Source organism: Furipterus horrens, unplaced genomic scaffold (genome assembly GCF_987537825.1).
Source record: "Furipterus horrens unplaced genomic scaffold, mFurHor1.1.pri manual_scaffold_11, whole genome shotgun sequence".
In the NCBI taxonomy this organism is placed as follows: Eukaryota; Metazoa; Chordata; class Mammalia; order Chiroptera; family Furipteridae; genus Furipterus; species Furipterus horrens.
The window spans coordinates 97,745,997-97,767,930 of NW_028327181.1; the positions used below are offsets into that span (position 1 = coordinate 97,745,997).

At 57.5% G+C, this 21,934-nt stretch overlaps 1 protein-coding gene across 2 annotated transcripts in view; it reads right to left on the reverse strand.

Moving 5' to 3' along the window:
- The window catches only part of SEPTIN9 (septin 9), a 133,397-nt gene that overhangs the window by 89,643 nt on the left and 21,820 nt on the right, over positions 1-21,934 (reverse strand). Inside the window, exon 1 of one of the 2 annotated variants that reach the window (XM_090292881.1) lies at positions 18,765-18,851. The exons of the other annotated variant lie outside the window; for it this stretch is intronic. Coding sequence (XP_090149007.1) covers positions 18,765-18,786 — 22 coding nt within the window. The 5' untranslated portion in view covers positions 18,787-18,851. Of the gene's footprint in view, positions 1-18,764; positions 18,852-21,934 lie in introns of those variants that run through there. 2 annotated transcript variants of the gene reach the window in all.

A 21,934-nucleotide genomic window follows, 5' to 3' on the forward strand; every position in this document is an offset into this window, starting at 1 on the left:
TATGGCGTAAACACCCTCGGCCAATGTCCAGCTACCAACGTGACACGCTGGAAGGTGGAGCTGGGAAGAGCTGAGCCAGAGCCACTTCTGTGTGGCGTGTCAACAGCACAGAGGCACCAAGGGCGGGGCGTGCGGGCACAGAGGACGGCCGCAGTGAAATCCCACGGGGGTGCGCGTGCGGCGTGTTTATCACCTTTGTTTCTAACTTAAGTACTTGTAAGTTATTGAATTTACATTATATAAATCTAATACATAATTCAGTTTTTTTAATAGAGCAATGCATTTCTTTATGGTGGTAAAAATACTAAATTTGCCATTTTACCCATTTTTACGTGTGCACTCAAGTGACATTAAGTACATTCAGGTGTTGTGCAACTATCAACACCTTCCGGGTCCGGAACTCTCTTCATTGTCCCAAGCTGAACCCCCGTCCCTATGAAACAGTGACCCCCCCGCCCAACGCCAGGCACCCACCATCTCCTTTCTGTCTACGCACTTGACTCCTCTAGGGACCTGACATAAGTGGGATCGCACAGCATTTGCGTCTGGCTCATTTCACTGGGCGTAATGTGCTCAAGGCTCGCCGAGGCCATCGCGGGCATCCGGACGTGCCCCCACCTTTTGGCTCCCGTGAACATAGGTGTACACGTGTCTGAATCTCTGCTTTTCATTCTTTCAGGTATTGACCCAGAAGTGGAATCATGTGGTAATTCTAGAATTTAATTTAAAATAATAGCGTTTGTAACTTTTTAATGATATATATTTTATAAAATGTAAAGGATATAGTTTTACATAATATATCATTAAAATTTTAATAACAGCTGTGTTTAACGACCGGCTCGGCTCACCAGATGCCTCCGAAGTTAGCGGGCTCTCTCCCCACAGCCATCCCCTCTCCCCTGAGCTCCTGCGAAGCCCCCTGACTGACCTGCTTGCTTCCTTCCACCCAGAAAGAACTCAGTGAGGCTCTAGAAGCCCTGGCTGTGGCCCAGCGTTTGTTTATTGGCAAGTCCAATGGGCTTTTGATCAGCAAACTCAGAAGTCTGGGCCCCCCATGGGCTTGGTGAGTTATCACCCAGATAGGCTTCTTTTGATGACTCATATTTTATTCCTGATTATTCCCGCCCTCCATAGTCACATACCCCGTGTTCCTCCTGCGGCCCCCCAAGCAGGGCTTTGGAATGGGCTGAAGTCCGCCACATCCTAGCAGCCACCTGAGGCTTCATGTACAGAGATGGGTGGGGGGACGCGCCGTGCCCCCCCACACCTGGCCGATGGGAGACTCCCGCTGGCCCTTCCAGTGGCTCTGCAAAGTCACACAAGGGACCTCTCAGGAGGGGCCCGCTGGGTACCAACCCAGCCTCGAAGCATCAAGCGACCACACCAGCCTGCAGACTCTTCACCCGGGGCTGCCAGGAGACTTGGCTAAGCCAGTACCTGGGAGGGCAGGCTGTCCCCAGAGGCCCTCAGTGTCCCAGTCTCCCTGCCACTGTTCTCCAGCGGGTACCCTGCTCCACGGGCTGCTCGCCACTGCTGCAGTGTTGGGGACAGGGCTGAGTCACCAGCCTGCCCCAGTTCCACGTCAGCGGGAACAATAGCATCGGAGCAGAGGAGACTGGGCAGCAGGCCCTCTGAGGCCACACTTATTTTTAAAGTCACCGCAGTGACCGAGGTGACGTCGTCTCTGGGGAGCTGCCCGCCTGACTGCCCCCTTGGACGGCAGCCACGTGACCTAACAATGCCCCTGCCCACCGCCCTGGCGACACCCAGCCAGCAGGAGGAAAGAGGGCTGAAATTCAGAGCGGCCGCGGCCAACATGGGTGGGTAAGGAAGCAGGAACCTCACCCAACTGCACCCTCTCAGGGGGGCTTCGCGGCTCATCCTGAACCACAGCCCTGTTGGAATCCACCTCTGGGCCCGTCCCCTAAACGCCCATGCACCCTATGCTTGAATACCTCCAGTGACAGGGAGCTCAGTGCCTGTCATTCTGCTTACTCTATCTTTGGCCAGTTTTGGCCATTTAAGAGAGAGATAGAGATAAAGAAGGAGAGGGAAGGAGGGAAGGAGAGAGAGACAGAGAGAGAGGGAAGGAGAGAGAATTAAGATTGGCCTGACTGGCCCCCAGAAGAGGGAACCTACTTTGCTCTTTTCCAGACTGGAAAGGCAGGAAGGAAATGCAGGTGTGCGTTACCTGCAGCTCTTTGCTGAGAAGAAGACTGAGTGTTGGGGGAGGGGCTCCTGGGGGAAGTCATGTCCCATTGTGTCCCCAGCAGACTGAAATCTGACTATGGAAACCCAACAGGCCCCAGAAGAGAACTTGCTTTCAATCATATGGTCACTCTGAGGAAATGTCTCAGAAACTGGCCTGCAAAGCCGGAGACTGTTCTAGAAGCATGAGATCGGGGAGGTGACAAGCGTCTAGGCAACCTGAGCTCTGTTCCCTCTTCAGCCAGAGGCCCCAGGACCGCTGGGTGGTCCAGGACTCCTCCCCGCGGGCAGGACCCAGGTCAGAGGGAGAGGGGAGAAGGCAGTGCCCCCAGGCCCGGCATCAGCAAGGAAGCCACAGGTGTCTAGGGCGGAATGTGAGCTGGCAGGTCCCCAGCCCCTGGCCTCTCCACAGAAGGATGCAGAGGAGAGAAGAGGGCTCATTCACCGGATGCTCTGACACACTGTCCGTGGACGAACTGACCCATGACAGTGAGTAGGGCCTCCCTGGGGGCTGGATTTTTCTACCCTATCCCCCGCCCACCACAAATTGAGAGGAGGTTTTGTGTCGCAGGATGCACCCCTTGGCCCGCTGCGACCCCCAAGGGAGAGGGTGGCCACGGTACCTGAGATGCTGCCTCTTGGTCTTGGCCTGAAGCCTTGGGAACAGAGTGCTCCACGTGGGAGGGAGGCAGGAAGAGCGGGCGCGGGCTGGGCGCCCCCCCCCCCCAACAATCTGGTATTGCTTCCCTAGAGGATGGAATCTCTCCACCCCAAGTGTGGAGGGAGCCAGCCAGCAGCCAAATCAGCCTCAATGGGCCGATTGTCCCCCTTGTGAAGTGGCCTGAGGATGGAATGGGTTTGCCATTAACGCGCCCGCCTGTCCTCTTCCCCGTCACCCCCAGCATGAGTCACTCGCCACGACTGGCCAGGGTTCGCCTGCTCCAGCCTGGCTGTGTGAGGAGAGGGACCGGGACAAAGGACAAAGGCCTAGGGGCCCACACAGCTTCCCATGGCCTGTTTATATTGGGGTGCCCCTTGAGCAAGGGGAAGCCCCCACGTGTCTCTGGTTCCTGGGGACCTGGGCAGCCATGCTTTACCCATCTGGGGACAGACAGTCTCCCAGGAGACTCCTGCCAGACTCCTGAGCCAATGTGGAAACTGGCCAGACAGGAGCGAGATGGCCCCAGGCGTGCGGGGCCGGTGACCACCCTTCCCCCCGCTGGGATGACACCTGCACAGGCAGGGCCACCGAGCCAGAGGCAGCGAGGCGCGCCCATCCAGGGAAGGAAGGAAGCTACGCGCATCACCCTCGGGTCCCCAGCGGTCCTGCCGGCCAGATGGGCCACCTTCTCAGCACAGCTGTTCTCCAGCAGAGAGAAATTTCTCACTTTCAGGAACAGGGTGGGGACATTCCTTCCAGATGGGGCCACGTCTACACGGGTCTCAGGGACCATGGAATCTAGGTCTCCGTGGCTAGTCCCACCCACAAGACCACAGAGGGCTGGCTCTCGGCCTGCCAGCTCTGCCCGAGTGAGCACACCTTTGGAGCCACACAGCCCGAAGGGCAGGATGGGGCAGGGAACCGCCTGGTGGGCCAAAGCCACTGCACAAGAGGGAAAGAGACCTGCACGTAAGTCCAACTGCAGCCTGCGGTGCTGGGGCATCATTTTCAAGTAGGTCAACATGGACATTCTAGGCCGGTGAGTCACCACTGTCAGCACATCTGGAGAGGCCCTGGCCCCACCCCCACCACTGGGGAGGAGCTTGCGTGGTGCACACGGTCTCCTGGGCCAGCCGGGTGAGCAAGGCCCGGCGATAAGAGGTTTCTATGTGCTCCTGAATCATCTAGAGCATATTTCCAGGAAACAGTACAGGGCTGTCCAACTGTAGACCTAAAATCTCAGAGCATATGTCCCCTTCCTGCAGAAGCACGTCACTTTCCTAGTGCCCACCCTCTCGAGCCTTCTGCCAGCAAAGCTTCAGCTGTCCAGAGAACAACATGAGCATGACCGTTGTTCACCCTCAGGTCTCCGAATCTCCCCTACATCTTTATTTATCTTAATTGATTTATTTTTAGAGAGGGGGGAAGGGAGGGAGAAAGAGAGGGAGAGAAACATCAGTGTGCAGCTGCCTCTTAAGCGCCCTCAGTTGGGACCTGGCCTGCAACCCAGGCCTGTGCCCTGACTGGGAGTCGAACCAATGACCCTGCGGTTCACAGGCCGGCACTCAATCCACTGAGCCGCACCAGCCAGGGTTCATTCCTACATCTTTAGATCTGAGCCACAGGACTGCCACTCAGATGGTGACTGGGGACAAAGCAGGATCTTCGGATGGAGGGTGAGCTCTGTTCAGCAGGAACCCCCTATTAAAGCAGAGCTCAGGACTCAAACCTTTGAGGAAGGCTTTTCTTAAGAAAGGAGGGAAGACAAGGCTGAAACAGTGGTGTCGTGGTAAATATTTAGCAACCTGCTCTGGTGGGCGGGGCGGGGGAGGGGAGGCCCATTGCTGTGGTATAAACACACTCACAATGGCCGATCACCAACAAGCTGCCAACGTGACGTCACTGAACACAGCGCTGGTAGGAATGACGTGCACAGCACTGGCTGAACCTCTCAGAGAAGGGTAACATGCTTTTCCCTGGGGACAGCGAGAGGCGTCTCAAGTCCCCTTCGCTGCGGCACAGCACAGCTGTGGCAAACCGGGGCCCGATCGGTGGCCCTCTGGCGCGACGTGGGGCAGCTTTCCCAGGCTGCCTCGGTCCTCAGGGAGAAAGATGGCTCTGAGGACTCACTGGTGATGTCTGCCCCGCCACAGGTAATGAGGAGGATCACAACTTACTTTGAAATGCCCCCAAAATCAAACTAAGGCGGACATGTGACTGGACGGAAGGCTGGCAGGGCAGTCGGGTGGCGAAGGCAGCATAGCTCGGGTTAGTGCTAGAAGTTAAGTGACAGGCGTGTGAGTGAGCAGTGTAAAATGTCCCCGACGCTGCAGCATGTCTTCACAACAAACGCAGGGAGGAGAGAGGTAACGGGGCCGCTTCAGCTGTCGGAGCAGGCAGACCCCCGAATACCGCGTGTGTCGGAATTCCAGCCCCGCGAGTGGCGGCGCATCTTGTCCTTACCCTTCTCAAGGTGGCAAGAAGGTTGTATGACGTAAAGGTTCCAGGTCCCCATCCTCCGTCCTGCCCTCCCTCTCCCCACCGGAACCTGGAATGTTCTACAGGTGCTGTGGGCCAGCCCTCATGCCAGCTCTCTACCCTGTCCTCTGGCCACAGTGCCTGGTCTGTGACAGATGCTGAGTGAGCGTCAGCCCCTCCCCCCAGCAGCCTGGTCCCGCCACCCAGCTCTCTGGCCACCAGCTCCTTCAGTTATGCCCTGATGACCCCGCCAACACCCCAAGTCGTAAATAAAGCCACTAGCGAGTGTCGCAATCGCTTCCTCCCCCATGGCACCGTCCCCTGTCCCACCAGCGTTCCATCCTGACGCCACCCTGCCCCAGCCCACCAGGCAAGGCAGCCCCCACTCTGTGCCGGAGCCCCCACTTAGAGAACCAGAGAGAGGAGAGGAACGAAGGGGGCCATTGGGGGCACCAATTGCAGCGTTAGTGGCAGTGCAGGGGGGAGGGGAAGAGGGAGGAGAGATAAGGACTTAGGAGGAGGAACAGCCGCTCTTCCCAAGGCTGTGTGCTGGGCCGCTACTCTAAGCATCACCTATATTATCACCCCCCTTTACCCTCAAGGACCCCCACGGGAGCTTCCCCATGGGAAGTACAGGTGCGGGAGGCTGCCAAGGACCCCAGGTGTCACTGGAGTTGCTGGCGCGGACACCCAACATACCCATGTCCATCCACAGGGACCTAAAAGGCTCCAGGGCAGCAGGTGCCATGGCTCTGAGCCCCGGCAGAGGTTCAAAAGGCCAGGGAGGCCAGACCGGAGGCCACGCCAGGTGCAAAGGACCCGCCCCGGAGATGCTGCGCAGGTGTCTGCTGGGGTCTGGGGGACGCAGGAACGAATGAGGCCAAGATGCAGAACTGCCGCCCCCACGTGAACTGTGGTAGGCCGTCTGGGCTTGGTCACCCAGAACGGGGGTCCCTCTTGTGTGTCCCAAGTCTGGGGCCACCCTCCCAGCAGGGAGGGCCCTGCCCTCAGCTACTTGAAGATTCAGGTGCTGGTTTTCCTCTGAGGATGGAAACTCAGCACCTGTCACGGGAGGAAGAGCCAGAGTGTATCCAGATCCCCACAGTGGCTTTGCACGGACCCCACTCACGTTCTTCACTGTGGAGGCATTTTGGGTGTGGCAGCCACAGCGCGTGGAACGGGAGTCTCTACCCCCAGGCAGAAGGAGCATCAGATGTGTGCATGACATACAAGCCACATTCATGCTCTTGGCACATAGCCATGTGACACAAACCAATAGCCAGGACACAAGGCAAGACCACCCCCCCACCATGGGCCAATATTCCCAAGCAGAATCTTGGGAGCCACCCTGGGGGTTGGGGGTGGAGGCTGGGGAGGGAGCATGTCTGCGCAAGTCCCACAGGGGCAGCTCCTTGCACACATGTGGCTGACAATCACCCACACGTCCACGCTGGGGCTGGCACACAGCCCACCGGCGACAGGGCGCTGGTAATCCCCAGCTGCTCTCCTGACGCCGCTTGGAGACGCGGTCCGAGGCAGGACAGAGAGGGTCACTGTTTTCAAGGGCCCACCCCGAAGGGAGATGCTGGGCCAGGGGAGGGAGACACGCATTTGGGCCAAAGCCACCAGCTCTCAGGCACTCGTGCCCGCGGGGAGCACAGACCCATTCATTCAGCATTTCGTCTGAGCAACTACAACAAGCCAGGCCGCAGGGACCTGCGGGTACTCCAGCTCGGGAAAGACGTCTCGGTCCTTTCCTGGGCCTGAGGGAGCAGGGAGGACTGGGCTTTCGGAGTCACACGGACCTGGACAGACGTCATGGTTTGGCTAAATTATCAGCTGGTGGAGTCCAGGCAAGTGACTCCACGTCTCTGAGCCTCCGCTTCCTTGTAAAACGCCGTGGCGGGGTTCTGCCCGCCAGGCCTCGGGGACAGAGGACAGCAGCTGCGGCAGGCACTGTGCCCGAGCCTGGGGCAGCTCCTCAGTGACCAGCGCAGGCTGCCCTCCGCTCCCCGCTCCCCGTGGGAAATGCACAAGCAATAACGTTAATCAACGCCCGTCCTGACGGGCCAGGACATGGCCGCAGGGAGCCTGCGGGTCCCCTCAGTTGCTTCTCCCCAAGCTGCTCTGGGAGGGGAATTATGGGCTCAAGTGTCATTTCCTCTCTGGACAGCTGCAGGGAGCCTTGGTCCACAGGCAAGTGGACTGGGGGGCAGCCAGCTCCGTGGGGGTGGGCGGGGCTTGTGGAAGTGGGTTTGAACTTGAACTTGACCAGTGACCTCCAGGGAGTAAGGATCCTTCAGCCATCTCTGCAACTGGAGAGGAGGCTTGGCTGGGCAGGGATATTCGGGGAAATCCAGCTCCCAGGAGCTGGGCCAGGCCACAGGGCCTAGGCTACAGGAGGCCCCTCCGTGCCCACTGCACACGGGGCTGAGGGGAGACTCTGAGTGGGGCCGGGGCGGGAGGCAACCTGCTCTCACATCCCAGCAGAAACAGCCGCCTGCGGGCGAGCTTTACGGGCAGCGCCAGCAGCCGAAGAGAAAGAGCAGGGCAGGAAGGGAGGTAGGATGGGGTCCAGCCTGACCCCCATCCCAAAGACGAGCAGAGTACGGGGGCCGGAGGGGAGGTGGGTGCCTGTCGTAGGCATATTCCCAGTAACATTACACTTTGAAATTCAAGGTCCCATAAAATAACAGGGGCCTGGTGTTGACAGGAACCTCAGCGGTCCCTTCGACAGCGTTCCTAAACAGTCTCCACACAGTCCCTGCTTGACTACTCCTGGGCCTGGGGAACTCACTACTTCGTGAAGCGGCCCACTCCCCTGTCAGGAAATGAAACTCGTGAGAAAAATGCCTCTTGATGTAATAAGTCAAACTCCACTTTCTAGTACTTTCCAAGCTTCTAAGTACTCCTTTTGTATTTTGGAGGAACTCCAAATAAGTCCTCTCCTTCTATAGGACAACTCTCCAATGACGCGCGGGTGGTGACTGGCTCAGTCCTGTCCAGGCAACCACCCAGCCCCCTTCTCTGACTTATCCTGGGCCCCCTCACCAGGCAGGCCCCTCCTCCGGGGCCCTCTCTCGTCCATCCCCATCCTCCTCCAGGGCCGAACCTCAGAGAGACCCCTCTGCATACTGGGCCTGTTGCTGGCTGAACAGTGCTCCCCCAAAACTTAGCTTGAAGCCTTAATGCCCCGAACCTGTGAATGGGACCTTATTTGGAAATCAGGTCTTTGCAGATGTGACCAAATTCAGATTGAGGCACCTGGATTACTGGGGGGCTAAATCCTGTAGCTGGTGTCTTTATAAGGGAAGAAGGGGGTGATCTGGACACAGCCCTCAGGAGGCAGAGATTAGAGCAACACAGGACAGGCCATGGACCACCGGCAGGCGCCGAGAACCAGGAAGTGGCAGGAAAAGAGGGTCCCTCCAGCCTCAGAAGGAGGCTGCCCTGACGCCAGACACCTGGCCCCCAGAACCATGAGAGAAGAGCTTTCTGTTGTTTGAGCCCCTGCTCTGCGGTCATTTGCTACCGTAGCCCCAGCACCGATCCAGGGCCCGAGCAAGGGTGCATTGGCACGGTGCCCCCCCCTGCTGCAGCCCAAGTCCACATCTGTTATCTTGGCTCATTGAACAAGCCACACGGCTGTTCACCCCGAGCTCCAGGCTCCGGTCGGCACGCATCCGCAGATTTTCCCACGTCCCCCGTCACAGCGGCCCGCTACTCATCCTGGTGCCCTCAACCCACCCACTCCGGGCAGCCCACTGCCCTCATCTGACCCCAAGGTGCCAGGGTTGGCCCGAAATCTGTATTTTAACACGTTTCCCAGGCGACTTAACCAGCCACCTTTGTAGGGGACAGGCGAGGCCCCGCCATGTGACAACATCCTCGTCTTGGCCCAGGGCTCCCGGAAAAAGGCCAACCTGGAGTGACCACTCCAGAACTGCAGAGACACCCTTGGTCACAGATGTCTGTCCTGAGCCCTCCAGACCTTGGGACATGAGCCTCCAGGACAGGCCCTCCACTGCGCTGGACACTTGGGGCAAAATCTCTTCAGCATGAAAACTGTCCCCACCCTACCCCCACTCTCTATTTCCTTGAATGAACGGCAACAAAAACATGGTTTTGTGCCAAAGGTGGGGCCTGCAGTTTCCCAGAGCCCAGTTTCCTGCCGGGCCTAGGTGCTACGTCAGGGGTGCTTGCCCTGACTGTGTGCGCACATGTGTGCATGCCATGTGTGGGGGTGCACCACGTGTGTGCACATGTGTGTGCCTCCGTGTGCGACCTGGAGAAGGGTGGAGAGGCTCACGGAAATTCTTCCTGCTGATCAGGAAGATGGAAAATGAGAGCTGTGCACACATGTGCCCGTGCACACATGTATGCACACGTGTGCACGCATGCCCGTGTGCATGCATGTGCACACAGCCCAGAGGAAAGTCCTTCCTTGCCTTCCACCTCGAGGGAACCCCCGGCTCCATGAAACAAGATTGGGCCTTGCGAACTGACCACGGCTCTGCCTGGAGCTCCGCGTCCCCTGCGCAGCCCGTCGAGGCGGGGCGGCCTGCCCCCAGCGCCATGCGCCTCCTGTTCCCAGGGCCCCACCCGTTTCCTCCTCTGGGCTCCTCTAACCCTGGGGCTGCCTGCTGTGCCCCCGCACGTCTGCACTTGGGTGTGAATCATTTCCTACACACACACACACACACACACAAACACGCACGGCTCAGCAGAGAAAGAAACTTCTCTTCCTGGTCCCGTGTGCCCTGTCCCTCCTCCGCCACAGCGGCCAGCGGCAGGGGCAGCACGGGGCTCACTGCGCACCGCAGGTCCCTCGCCCCGGAAGGCCCCTCCTGAGACCCCGCTCGGACCCCCGCGGCGCCTGGGGAGCTGCCCCAGCCTGCGCACACCTGCCGAAGCTCTGCCGCCCACACCCTCCGGCAGCAGCTCTTTGCCACCAGCAGGCCACAGGGGGTCTGCGGCAGCCACACGCTCTCCCAGACTAAGCCGGGGGGGGGGGTTGGCACTCCAAGTCCCTCGCTGCTTCTTCCCCCACCCCCCACCCTCAGCCCCACAGGCAGGAGCTGCTGCTGTTGCGTGCATGGGGAAGTGTCCACAACGTGAAACCTGCCACTTCAACAGTCTGTAAGGGTGCATTGCAGTGGCATTAAGTACATCCACATTCAACACTTAGCGCCCCCATCCCCCCGCCTCTCATACACACGTGCTTTCACATATCTGTACACATACCTGAATGCGTACACGTCTGAATGTGTGCACATATCTGCTTTCACTTCTTTGGGGTGTGCAACTGGAAGCAGAATGACTGAACCATACGGCAACTCTGTGTTCAACTTTCTGAGGACCCACCCATCTACTTCCACAGGGGCCGCATTCCCACGGCAAAAGGGGTGCCATCTCTCCACGTCCTCACCAGCACGGGTCATTTCCGGGTTTTCTGTTTGTTTGTTTACAATGGCATCCCAGTGCGTGCGAGGTGGTCGCTCCCTGCGGTTCTGATTTGTGACCTGGCTCATCTTTCCTTGGCATGTTCGTTGGCCTTTCTGTCTGTTCAAGGCCTTTGCCAATTTCTTTGAGGGGTTGTTTGTGTTTCTGTTACAGAGTTGTCGGGAGTTCTTTCTGTAGTCTAGGTATGAACCACATATATGATTTGCAAGTATTTTCTCCCCTTACGTGGCTTCCCTTTGTCCTCTGCTGATGTACAAAGGCTTTTATTGTGAGCAAGGCCAACGTATCTGTTTCTTGTTGTTGACTGTGCTGTTGGTGTCACCGCCAAGAGGTCACACCCAACTGCAAGGTCACGAAGCTGTCCCCTGTGCTTCCTGCCAAAGCAGCCGCTTCTCTGGTCCCTCTGGGTCCTCTCTTACCCGTCAGCAGTTAACCACCTTTTATCAGATAATAATTGTTCGTACCGCACGTCGCTGCTCTAAACCCCGGCGTGGTTTCTGCTTCCTGCCTGGGTCCCGACTGATACACCAAAGTAAGAGGGAGGAAGGAACCAATGAAGACAAGAGCAAAAACCAAGGAAGTGGAAAATGGAAGGAAAATAAAGCCAGAAGTCAGTTCTTTAAAAAGACCGACAGGTCCATAAGTCGGTGGGGAGACCCGGGAGAGCGTGCGAGAGAAGGAGCGGAGAACAGAAGTCGCCAACGTTAGGACGCGGAGTCAAAGGTCCTGTGAAGGTTAAATGAACAATAAAGGAATATTGGGAACAACTTTATGTGAAGAAACTCAAGACCTCACGTGAAACGAACAAATTCCTTCAAAATACACCTTATCAAAACTGACACAGGAGGAAGTGAAAAAACTGAATACTTCTCTCTGTATGTTAAATAAGGTTACTATATTTAAATGTTAATTAATTTAATATACTTAAACGTTAAATTAATTTAATATATTTAAATATTAAATTAACTTAATATATTTAACACAAATGCTTAATTTGTAATCTTAAAAAACTTTCCAAAAAACACTAGGGACAGATGGCTTTCTGGGTGAATTCTATCAAGCATTTAAGGAAGAAATAATTTAATGCAAATTTTTACAGAAAAATTGAGGAGGAGAAAATGCTTCCGAACTCTTTATACGAGGCCAAGATAACTGACAAAGACATCACCAAAAGTATGAGAAATCCCACACCAATATCCCTCACGAATCTACATAAAAAACCCTTAACAAAATGCTAGGCAAATCAAATACAGCAATATATAAAAAGGATGACCAATCATAACCATGTTGGACTTATTCCAGAAATACAAGCTTGGTTGGACAGTCAGTCATCAACCATTGTCATCCACCCTAGTAACAGAATAAGGGAGGGAAAATGACGCCTCCCATACGTCCACACAGGTGTCTCCCTTATCCACGGTTTTGCCGTCCCCGGTTTCATTTACTCACAGGCAACCTCGGTCCAAACATATTAAGTGGAAAATTTCAGAAATAAACCATTTCGTAAGTTTTACATTGTGAGCCTTTCCGAGTAGCATGATAAAATCTCGCTCCCCCTGGCTCTGACCGGCCCGGAATGTGAACCATCCCTTTGTCCAGCGTCTCTGAGCTGTTACGAGGAGGCCCGCAAGTCACTCAGCAGTCCTCTGTTATCAGATGGACTGTCACGGCGTCATGGTGCTGCTGTTCAAGTCACCCTTATTTTAATGATGGCCCCAAAGCCACGTGCATAACTTTTATTACGGTCGGTTGTTATCATTGCGCTTTTCTTATTAGTTGCTGCTGTGAATCTCTTACTGTGCCTGACTTAAAACCTAAACTTTATCATAGGTACGCATGTGTGGGAAAAAGCATAGTACACATAGGGTTTGGTACTCTCCATGGTTTCGGGCATCCACGGGGTCTTGGAAGGCGTCCCCTGGGGATAAGGGGGGAGCACTACACGAAAAAGCATTTACCAGGGTCAACACCCATTCGTGTTTAAACACTCCAGCAAATTAGGGAGAGAAGGAAATTTCCTCAGTCTAGCGTTAACATCACAAGTTCTGGCACAAGCAAGGCTGTGCGCGCACTGCGTCTGTGTCAACGGATCTGAAAAGGCATTTCCCAAAGGGACCTGTACAAATAGCCGATGGTACAGGGACGTGTGCTCCGCAGGGCTCGTCACCAGGCAAATGCAACTCAAAGCCATAATGCGATGCCACCCACAGTCTGGTGAGAGAGCACCAGCCAGGCCAGGCAAGGGAGCAGCCGGAACTCTCGCCCTGGCCCGTGGGCGTGGAAAGTGGTGTGGCCGCGTGGGGAGAAGACTGGGTAGCCTCTTATACGACGGGACATGCGCCGATCCTCTGGTCCGACCATTTTACTCCTTGGTACCTCCCCAGGAGACACGCAAGCCTATGTTGTCAAACATCTCGTACAAGGGGCTCAGGCAGCTACCTTCATCATCAGAGCCCCAAACGGAAACGGCCGGAGGCCCGGGCACAGGACACGGCTAAGAAACCACAGAACCGTCACGCGATGAACGGCACTCCGCAATCATGGAACAAACTCCTGGGACCTGTGGCAACATGGGTGGATCTAAAAGACATCCCAACTGGCAGATGTCATCTAGCGTGGGAAGAAATCAGAGGCGGAGGCAGCGAATGACTGGGAAGGGGCCTGGGCAGGGGGATGGCGGTGTTCTAGATTCTGGTGGGACCTTCGATACACAGCATACACCCACGTCCCAATTCAGAGAAGGGTACCTTTGAGATCTGCACATAAATTTTACTTCAAAGAGAGAAAAGAACCATAAACAAATACAGACTGTCCCCGACGTATGATTTTTCATCACGGTGGAGCAAAGCCATACGCGTTCAGGAGAAAAAGGCTAGGCTAAACTATAGTGTTTGGTAGGTGAGGTGTTTTAACTGCGTTTTATTGAGACGTAACTCCATGCTGAGTGAGGGGGCATCCATACCGGACTCTAGTTCATGAAATGCAAGCTGCGGTCCTATAGGGAGACGGGAACTAATATCAGCCACTTACTTTGAAATGTATCCAAGTCCCACATGGACTATTGGTGGACAGAGGATGGATCTGTGGCGAAGCCAACTGAGCTAAGGACGCACTGCAGAACCGAGGGCGTGGGCGGGTGGGTATCCATGCTGTCGGTCACCTGTCCTGTGCGTTTGGCATTTTTCATTGTAAGAGTTGGAAAAACTTAAAATAGATTGGGGCATATCAACCAAAAATAGGGAAGAAAGAGAGGAGGCAGGAGAGGCCTCTCCCAAAGCCCTCCGCTCCCAAACCCCACTGTTTAGGAGGGACGTCCTGGGACGCCCCTCCAGCGCTCCGGCCCTGGCGGCCAGGAGAAGTGCCTTCCCGTCCTCATGGTGTTTCCCAGTCTCCCACCTGCCCTCCCCGTGCCTGCGGGGGCAGCCACAGTGAGTGGAAATAACTCCAGAGGCAGCCTCGTCCCCCAAATTCGGTGCCAATAAAAATCCTGGAGGTGCTGGGCTCTTGAGGGCTTGTACTGCCACCTCCTGGATGCAAGGCTTCCTACACCCCGATGTCCCCGGCTTGAGTTTGGGGCTCCACGGGGCCCCTCACTGCAGTAAATCTGGGGGTTCCCCAGCATGGGAGATGCAGGTGTCTAGCACCTGGGGCCCCTCTCCCCCTCTTCCCCAGAGAGATGCACGTTCCCCTTCCGTCCGGCTGCTGGGGGCGGTGGGGCTGCAGGGCCTTCCTCGGGGTGCGCTTCCCACTCTCAAAACACACATCACAGAAGTGGCGCAAGACCTCGGCCTTCCCTCCCCCTCGGCCACCACCAGGACCCTCCGAAGTCACTGAACTTGGAACTCTGTGGAAGCCAACCTTCCTAAAGCTGCGGTTCTGTGGTTATTGGATAGCGATACCCTGTGCCATCTCACAGAGCGGGCATGGCTGTGCAACCTGTGTCCTCGGGTCGAACGTGCCACTTGGAGAGGGCACCTGGACCCCCGCGGGGACCCACTGCCAGGCGGGAGGGACAAGACAGCCAGGGCGGGGCTGGGCGGCTGGTGGGGGGCAGAGTCCACACTGAGAGCCGCTCAGCGTGAGCACCAGGGGCTCAGGGACAGAACAGACTCGGGCCTGAAGCAAAGGCGGGTCCGCAGGCCCTGGGGTGAGCCCGCACCCCACCCCACTGTGGACGGCCGAGGACGGTCTGCGAGTGAACAAGGCTCTGACTGCCACGTCCCCTCTCTGGGGCACAGGCGCCCACTGTCCCATTACAGAGGCTCTCGAAACTCCTTTGTCCCCAAGTCCCCAGCCCTCTCCAGGTGAGTGGAACGCAGCCAGGAAAGCAGAGAAGGAATCCAGGGCCAGCTGCCCAAGGGCCAGCCCCAAGCAGCAGCTCGGGCCCCTCCAGCAAGAAGTGGTGTCGGTCCCTCTCAGGCACAGGGAGTCACAAGGGGCTCAGGATAAACTTGCTTGGAGACTCAGGGCCCCAGGAGACATGACGCAAGAGGCCCAGAGTAGCCTCTTCCTGCGGCTGCCAGCGCCTGAGGCCGCCGTCCCAGGACTCAGGCCGTCCCAGGCCGGGCCAAGCACACACAGCCAGCAGCCTCCGGGCACAGCAGGACAGGGTGGACAGGGCGGGGCAGGACTGGTCACCACCGCGGTGCGTCCAGCAGCCTCTTCAGCCACCGGGGTCCACCCAGCAATCAGGGGCGCTGCCTCTCCAGCAGCCTCCCCGCTGCCCGGCCTCCGGCTTCTCCTCCCTGTCTGCCACGGGCCATTCACAGCCCTCTGGCCATTCAGGCCCAGCCATTCCCTCCATGTGGTGACTGCCCGCCCGCACCTTGGTTTCGGCCTCAGGACCCCAGGACGGGGAGAGGACCCACTGCCACTGCTCCAGCTGCCCGGCATGTGGTTCTTGGTTGCAACAGCCAGGGAAAGAGCTGCAGGGACCAATCCCGGGGCTGCCAGAGCCCCTGAGAGGCCCAGAGCACCAGCGCTCCTGCTGGGTGACGGCTCTGTGCCTCGCTGCTGGGGGCAGATGCCCAGCCAGGGGCAGATATCCAGGGATTGGGCAGCCTGGCCCTCCCAGGACCCCCTGCCAGCAGCCATGACCCCACAGGGACTTCCACATTCCCTGCCTGCAACTCAGCCGGGCCGTCCCACCCACCCCAAAAGGTCGAGCTGAGCTGAGGAGCAGCTCCTCAGCGGACAGTTCTCCCTGCTGAAATACAAGCACTTGGAACCAGATAAAACTGCTTAATTTGTAAAAGCCACAAAGCCGGTCCAGAACAAGGGACAAAACACTAACCCTTGGCTGGAAGGAGCAGCTTGTGTCTCAGTCTCCAGTCACCGCTCAGTGACTCATCCTCCCTGCTGATGGAGGGGCCCCTCCCCCCCACCCCTCCCCCTTCCCCTGCATCTTCCCAGGTCCGGTCAGGGCGCCTGGCCAGGGATGAGGCCCCCGGGCTCTCACTCCTGCCCCAAGTCCCTTCCCAGAGGGTGGGCAGACCTCCCCCTTCCCCACCAACTCGTCCTGGAATGCTGCAGCTCAGTGGCCAAGAGCTGGCCGGACACGCCTTCAATGCCAGCCGGGGGCAGCCACATCCGGAAATGCGTAGGTCAGACACCCCCCACCCCATCCAGCCTGGCCCCCAGCCACCTCTGCCCTGTGCTCAGTGGGGACTGAGGTGTCACACCCACCTCACGGTGAGATGGAGGGGCGTGCCCCGAGAGAAGGAAGGGGTCCCCAGCAGGCAGGGGCCCCCAGAGCAGACCCAGAAGTCCCCAGGTGGTGGGGCTGCTGCCTCGGGCCATACCTGCCCAGCTCCCTCCCTTTACAGATCAGGAAACCGAGGCTCTGGCCACAGAGGGACTTGCGCAAGGTCCCAGCAGGGACCGTGTGAAACTCGCTTCCCCAGGGACAGGTTAAGTGCCGTGTGACCACTCAAGACCAAGGTCAAGGTCTGACCAGGCCTGAGGAACAGGAGGAAACAGTTGGGGGTTTTCATTTCCATTCATATCTATAACCAGTTTCTAACTGAGCTTTGAAAGAAATGAGTTGTTTGTTTGCTTTAATAAAAATGCATCGAAATGAGGATTTCACAGAGTCGCGATTGTTCCTCAGGCACACCCCGAGAGGAGGTCCCCACGTCACCCCTTCCGGTGCTGTCCTCCGCGGATGGCGGCGGCGGCATGGGCCTCCGCTCCAGTGAAAGGCGCAGAGCTGGCCGTTCGCAAGGGCAGTTTTGTTCAGGTCACAAAAAACTCCTGGAGCCTGGCGAGCCCGGAGGCTCCAAGACGTGGCTGTCACTCCCGACTCCCCTGGGAGCCCCCGGGCCTTTGTGTGCCCTGGTGGTCACCCATCTGGGCCTTGGCTTGGCCATCTGAAATGAAGGCTGGACCGAGGCCCCCGAGGCCACTGCCAGCAAGGCCAGTGGAGTGGGCATCCTGCCAAGCCCCACATGGGTCCCTCTCGTGTCCCCTGCTCGGCAGCGCTGCCAGGCTGAGAACAGGAAGCCGCACTCCTTACCCTCGGCTAACCCCAGCGGGCCCACGTCACCGACTCACACACAGACAGATGTTTTCACCAGCTGAGACTGCCACCGTCTCCGTGGCTGCCCCACCTCCTGTGGTCAGTCTGTGCGCCTGTCTGTGCATGCTCAGCGGCACAGGCGCCCGCACGCACCCGCACACACGCCCGGCCAGCGGCTCCGCTGTCTCACTGACGTAAGCCTTCCTTCGCTCTGGCCTTTAGGGGAACTGCCTCCCCGGCGCACACAGAGTGGCAAACAACAGACCAGGGCAATGGTACCCTGAGGTGACATTCTCAGAGCACCTGAAGCCCAGAGGCGGATGCCTGAAGATGCATCAGCCTGCATGGGGGTGGTAGGGGGCGGCACCTGGCCCCAGGGGTGCACGGTCAGCAGCTGACGCTGGAAGGAGCCGGCATTACTCATGGGGCTGTCAGAGGCTGACACAGCCACAGCACGCAGCCCGGAGCTGGGGAGCAGGTCTCCTCTCCAGGCCACTAAAGGAAGGGCGGCCTCCTCCTCTTCATTCATCCGTCTTCACCCGGCCCCACGACCTGGGCCTGCCCTGCAAGGGTTGCCAGTGTAATAGCCACTTGGCCTGTCTCTAGAGGGCTCACAGCTCAAGAACCAGCTGCCTGACATGATATCCAGATGCTTTAAACAGTGATTCTGCTCCGGGGTCTAAATACAGCCCCCATCTGCTCATATCATCCTGTCCTAAAATGTCCCTCGGAACCATGGACGATCATCACTGCCCCCGTCTCTGTCGCAGGGCTCCCAGGTAAGTACATGACCCAGACGACACTGTCACCCCCCAAGCAGAATTTGTCTTAATTCCTCCAAGCTCCGACAGAACAGGACAATCTCCCTGCCCTGTGTGCTCACACTCACATACATGCACGCATGCATGAACGCATGCACGCATCCGCGTGTCTCCTCTGGGCCCCGGGAGCTTCCTCCCCTGTAATCAAGTCCCGAGGAGGCACCAAAATGCTATTTCAGGGAGGAGGCCACGGCCGCCTTGAAGACAGGCTCCGTCTGGCAGTGAAAACACAAACCGCACGGTGGACCCACCAACCACCAACCAGCGTCCGGAACGCCGCCGCCCAGACCCCTGCGCCAGAGGCCGGTCCCCCCACCCCTTCCCAGAGCTCAGCCCCAATAGCCTCAGCATTCACGGCCGTCTTAAGGTGCCAAAGTGGCACATGGGGAAATGAAAGCAACAGCCAGGGGAAGGGAGCGGAGCTTAAATAAAAGCCAGACTTAGGGCAGCTCAACTTTTGGAACGTTACATCCCACGACCTCAGAACAGTCAAGAAGAGAAATATGTCCACAAAAATGAGCGTCAGTGACCCCTGGGTGCTGATTTCCCGAAGCACAGGGGACGCCCTGGGTAAGGGAACGAGGGGGGCTGCCGGGGGGAGGGGCGCCGTGCCTACCTGAGATCCGGTCTCTCTCCATCACTACGATATATTTAGCAGCAGGCGGAGTCCGAGTCCCCCTCTCCAGAGGCGTCCTCCCCTTTCTCACCCTGTCGCCCTCCCTCCTTCTGCCTCCTCCTCCTCCTCCTCCTCCTCCTCCAGAAACACTCTTTGTCTGGTCTAATTTCTTCAATCTGCTGCAGTCGCGAATGCATCCAAATTACCACATTTCCATGTGCTGATCATATGTTTGCGCTCCAAACTGAAGTAGCATTGTCTCTGAATCGGAGCAAACGGGGAGCGAAGGGGGGAAGGAAAGAGGCTCCCACAGCCCCGGGTCCTCCAGTGCACCAAGCGAGCGGGCAGCAAGGACCGGCCGAGGGCCGAGGACCGAGGGCCGAGGGCTGAGGACCAGCGTCCGGGCTCTCTGCGTGGTGGCTCAGAGCTTCCGGCGGGCCTTCTCTCCACCCCCTCTGGCCCCGCTGAGTCTCGCGCGCTGCTCCTTTTTAATATCCACTTGGAGAAGCTTAACTTAGCCTCTTGGAAACCAGCTCACAGAGTCAAATTCCTGGCGACGTCCAAAGTCTTTCATTTTCCTGGTCCCGCGATGCTATGGTTTCCTCTGGTTTAAGCGTCTGAGCAGCCTGGTTCCTGGGCCTGCCTTGCCTTCCCACCAACGGCTGCCCGCCTGTCACCTGGACCCCGACTTGGCTGGCAGGAGGGGCTGCTGTACCCCAGGCAGGCGGCCCACGGAAGGCGCGGGAGCACCTGCTCAGGATGAGCCCCGGGAAGTCACCCTGCAGATTGCCCCAGGTCCCGTCCGCCTGTCTGCCTGCGGGTGACAGAGGCAGCTGGCCGTCCCCGCCCAAGCTGAGAGGGAGAGCAGGATGGAGACTTCCTGGAAGATTCCACCACACTCATGAGTCAGTGAGTCTCCAGCTGTCCCCTGGGAGGGAGCACAGCTCTTCACACGGATTTCCCCAGACTCAGCGCCTCTCTGGGAGGGAACGTGGGGCCCCACAGGGCTGGGGGGGGGGGTGTCCCGAGGACTGCTGACCTGTCAACCTTGGGGGCCCCACCTGCACCCGGTCAGAGTCAGGGCTGGAGGGGCTGCTCTGTGAGCTTCCTCCACCTCAAGGGTTCAGCCTGGCCGCCCCCCGGCCTGAGACAGAGACGGGTCTTGCTTGCCTGACCTCGCCGAAAGGAAGTGTGTGTCCGTGCCAACGCAGGGCACTCAGGCAACTTCACTGAGAACTCTAGATTTTCACTTCTCTTGGAAACCGGCGGGCATGTAGCCATAGCAATGAGCCTTCCTGCCTGGCTACATGGGCGGGGTCGGAGAGTGCCACCCCTTTTAGATGAAACCACAGTTTCCCGTTGGCTCTGGTGCCCTGGCCCCTTCGCCCCCGCCCCTCTAGCCTCTGAGTTTGCAGTCTCTGCCCGACATGATCATGTGAGCTGTGTTACCACGACGGGAGCCCAAGCGCAATTCTCTGCTGGATGGCACTGCTCGAGTCCCCGTCCCCTCCTGTCCAGGACAAGACCCCAAACGCAGCCGGCTAGGTAGCAAGGGCATCTTCTTGGGTGAACGACAATTTCAAGCCTCTGGGAGACATCAAATAGCACTCACATTCCCCAATCTACCCCCAGCAGAGCCTGGAGGACAGCCCCCAAAGGTGGTCTGCAGCAGGACAAAAGGTTGGGACAGTGTCTCAGTCAAGGGGAGCCGGGCTCAGGCACTACGTTGAGCTGAATAATGTCTCCAAAAGATATCATATCTGAATCCCTGGAATCTGGGACCTTATCTGAAGAAAGAGTCACTGCAGATAGATTAAGTGACAGATCTTGAGACAAGGAGATTATCCTGGATTGTCGGGGTGGACCCTAAATGTCATCACATGTACCCACATAAGAGGGAGGCAGAGTGAGATCTGACAGCCATACGGTGTGGGGGATTTGAAGACGGAGCAGAGAAAGATGGGAAGATGCTGGCCTTGGAGATCAGGGTGATGCGGCCAGCACCCAAGGAATGCTGGCAGCACCCCCGAAGCAGGAAGAGGCCAGGAACAAATTCTCTCAAGGCCCTTGGAGGGAGCATGGTCCTGCTGACACCAGCATTTCAGACCACCAGCCTCCAGAACTGCGAGGATACGTTTCTGCAGCTCTAAGCCCCCCGGCATATGGAAATTTGTTACAGTCGCCCTAGGACACTCACTCCTACAGGAGCCATGGACTAAAGAGCCAGCGTTTCCCGTGTGACATTTTCTGCTGAGAGAATATTTCATTCTAAAACATAACATTAGCCCGGGCTGGTGTGGCTCAGTGGATTGAGCACCGGCCTGTGAACCAAAGGGTCGCCGGTTCAGTTCCCGGTCAGGGCCCAGGCCTGGGTTGTGGGCCGGGTCCCAGCTGGGGGCGTGTGAGAGGCAACCACACAGTGATGTTTCTCTCCCTCTCTTTCTCCCTCTCTTCCCCTCTCTCTAAAAATAAATGAATTTTAAAGATCTAAAATAAATAAATAAATAAATAAATAAATAAGAAGAATCATAATATTAAACCAACCACTGACGATCGCTGAATTGGAGCAATGGAAATCATGGAAATATTTTGGTTTATTTAATCTCCTTTTTGATTTTGAAAATACCTTCCTTATTCGTTTTTCTGATTATAAATATAACACGTGTATATTGTACTAAATTTAGACACCACAGAAAACCTATAAAGGAAACCCCTTTAATGCCAATGGGACGCTCCAGCACCAATTCCGGTGGCGGCAGCAGGCCCAGGAAGGCCCCACGAAGCCGCAGACCCAGGCCGGCTGGTGGGCCAGGATGAAGGGCCGGGCCGTGGCGGGCTCCCGCCTCCGGCAGGCGCCAGCCGCGCGCGCTATAGATTTCACCGCTGTGGCCGGTGCAGCTGCTGAGCACGGCTCTGGCTCTCCGTTTCCCCCCGGCATACTTTGGCTCCGCGTCCATTCCCCCGCCGTGCCTAAAAATCCAAGCATTCTGGCCCAAGCGGGAGATCATTTGAAACCAAAAACCTGGCAACACCAGTCGGCTTGGATGAGGCCCGAGTTAGTCATGAGCCAGCTCAGGGGCCTGCGCAGAGGCGGGGTGAGGCCAGGCAACGGGAGGCGGGGGCAGCCAGCCCCCCACTGCTCTCAGAGTCCCGGCCTCCTCTCCAGCACC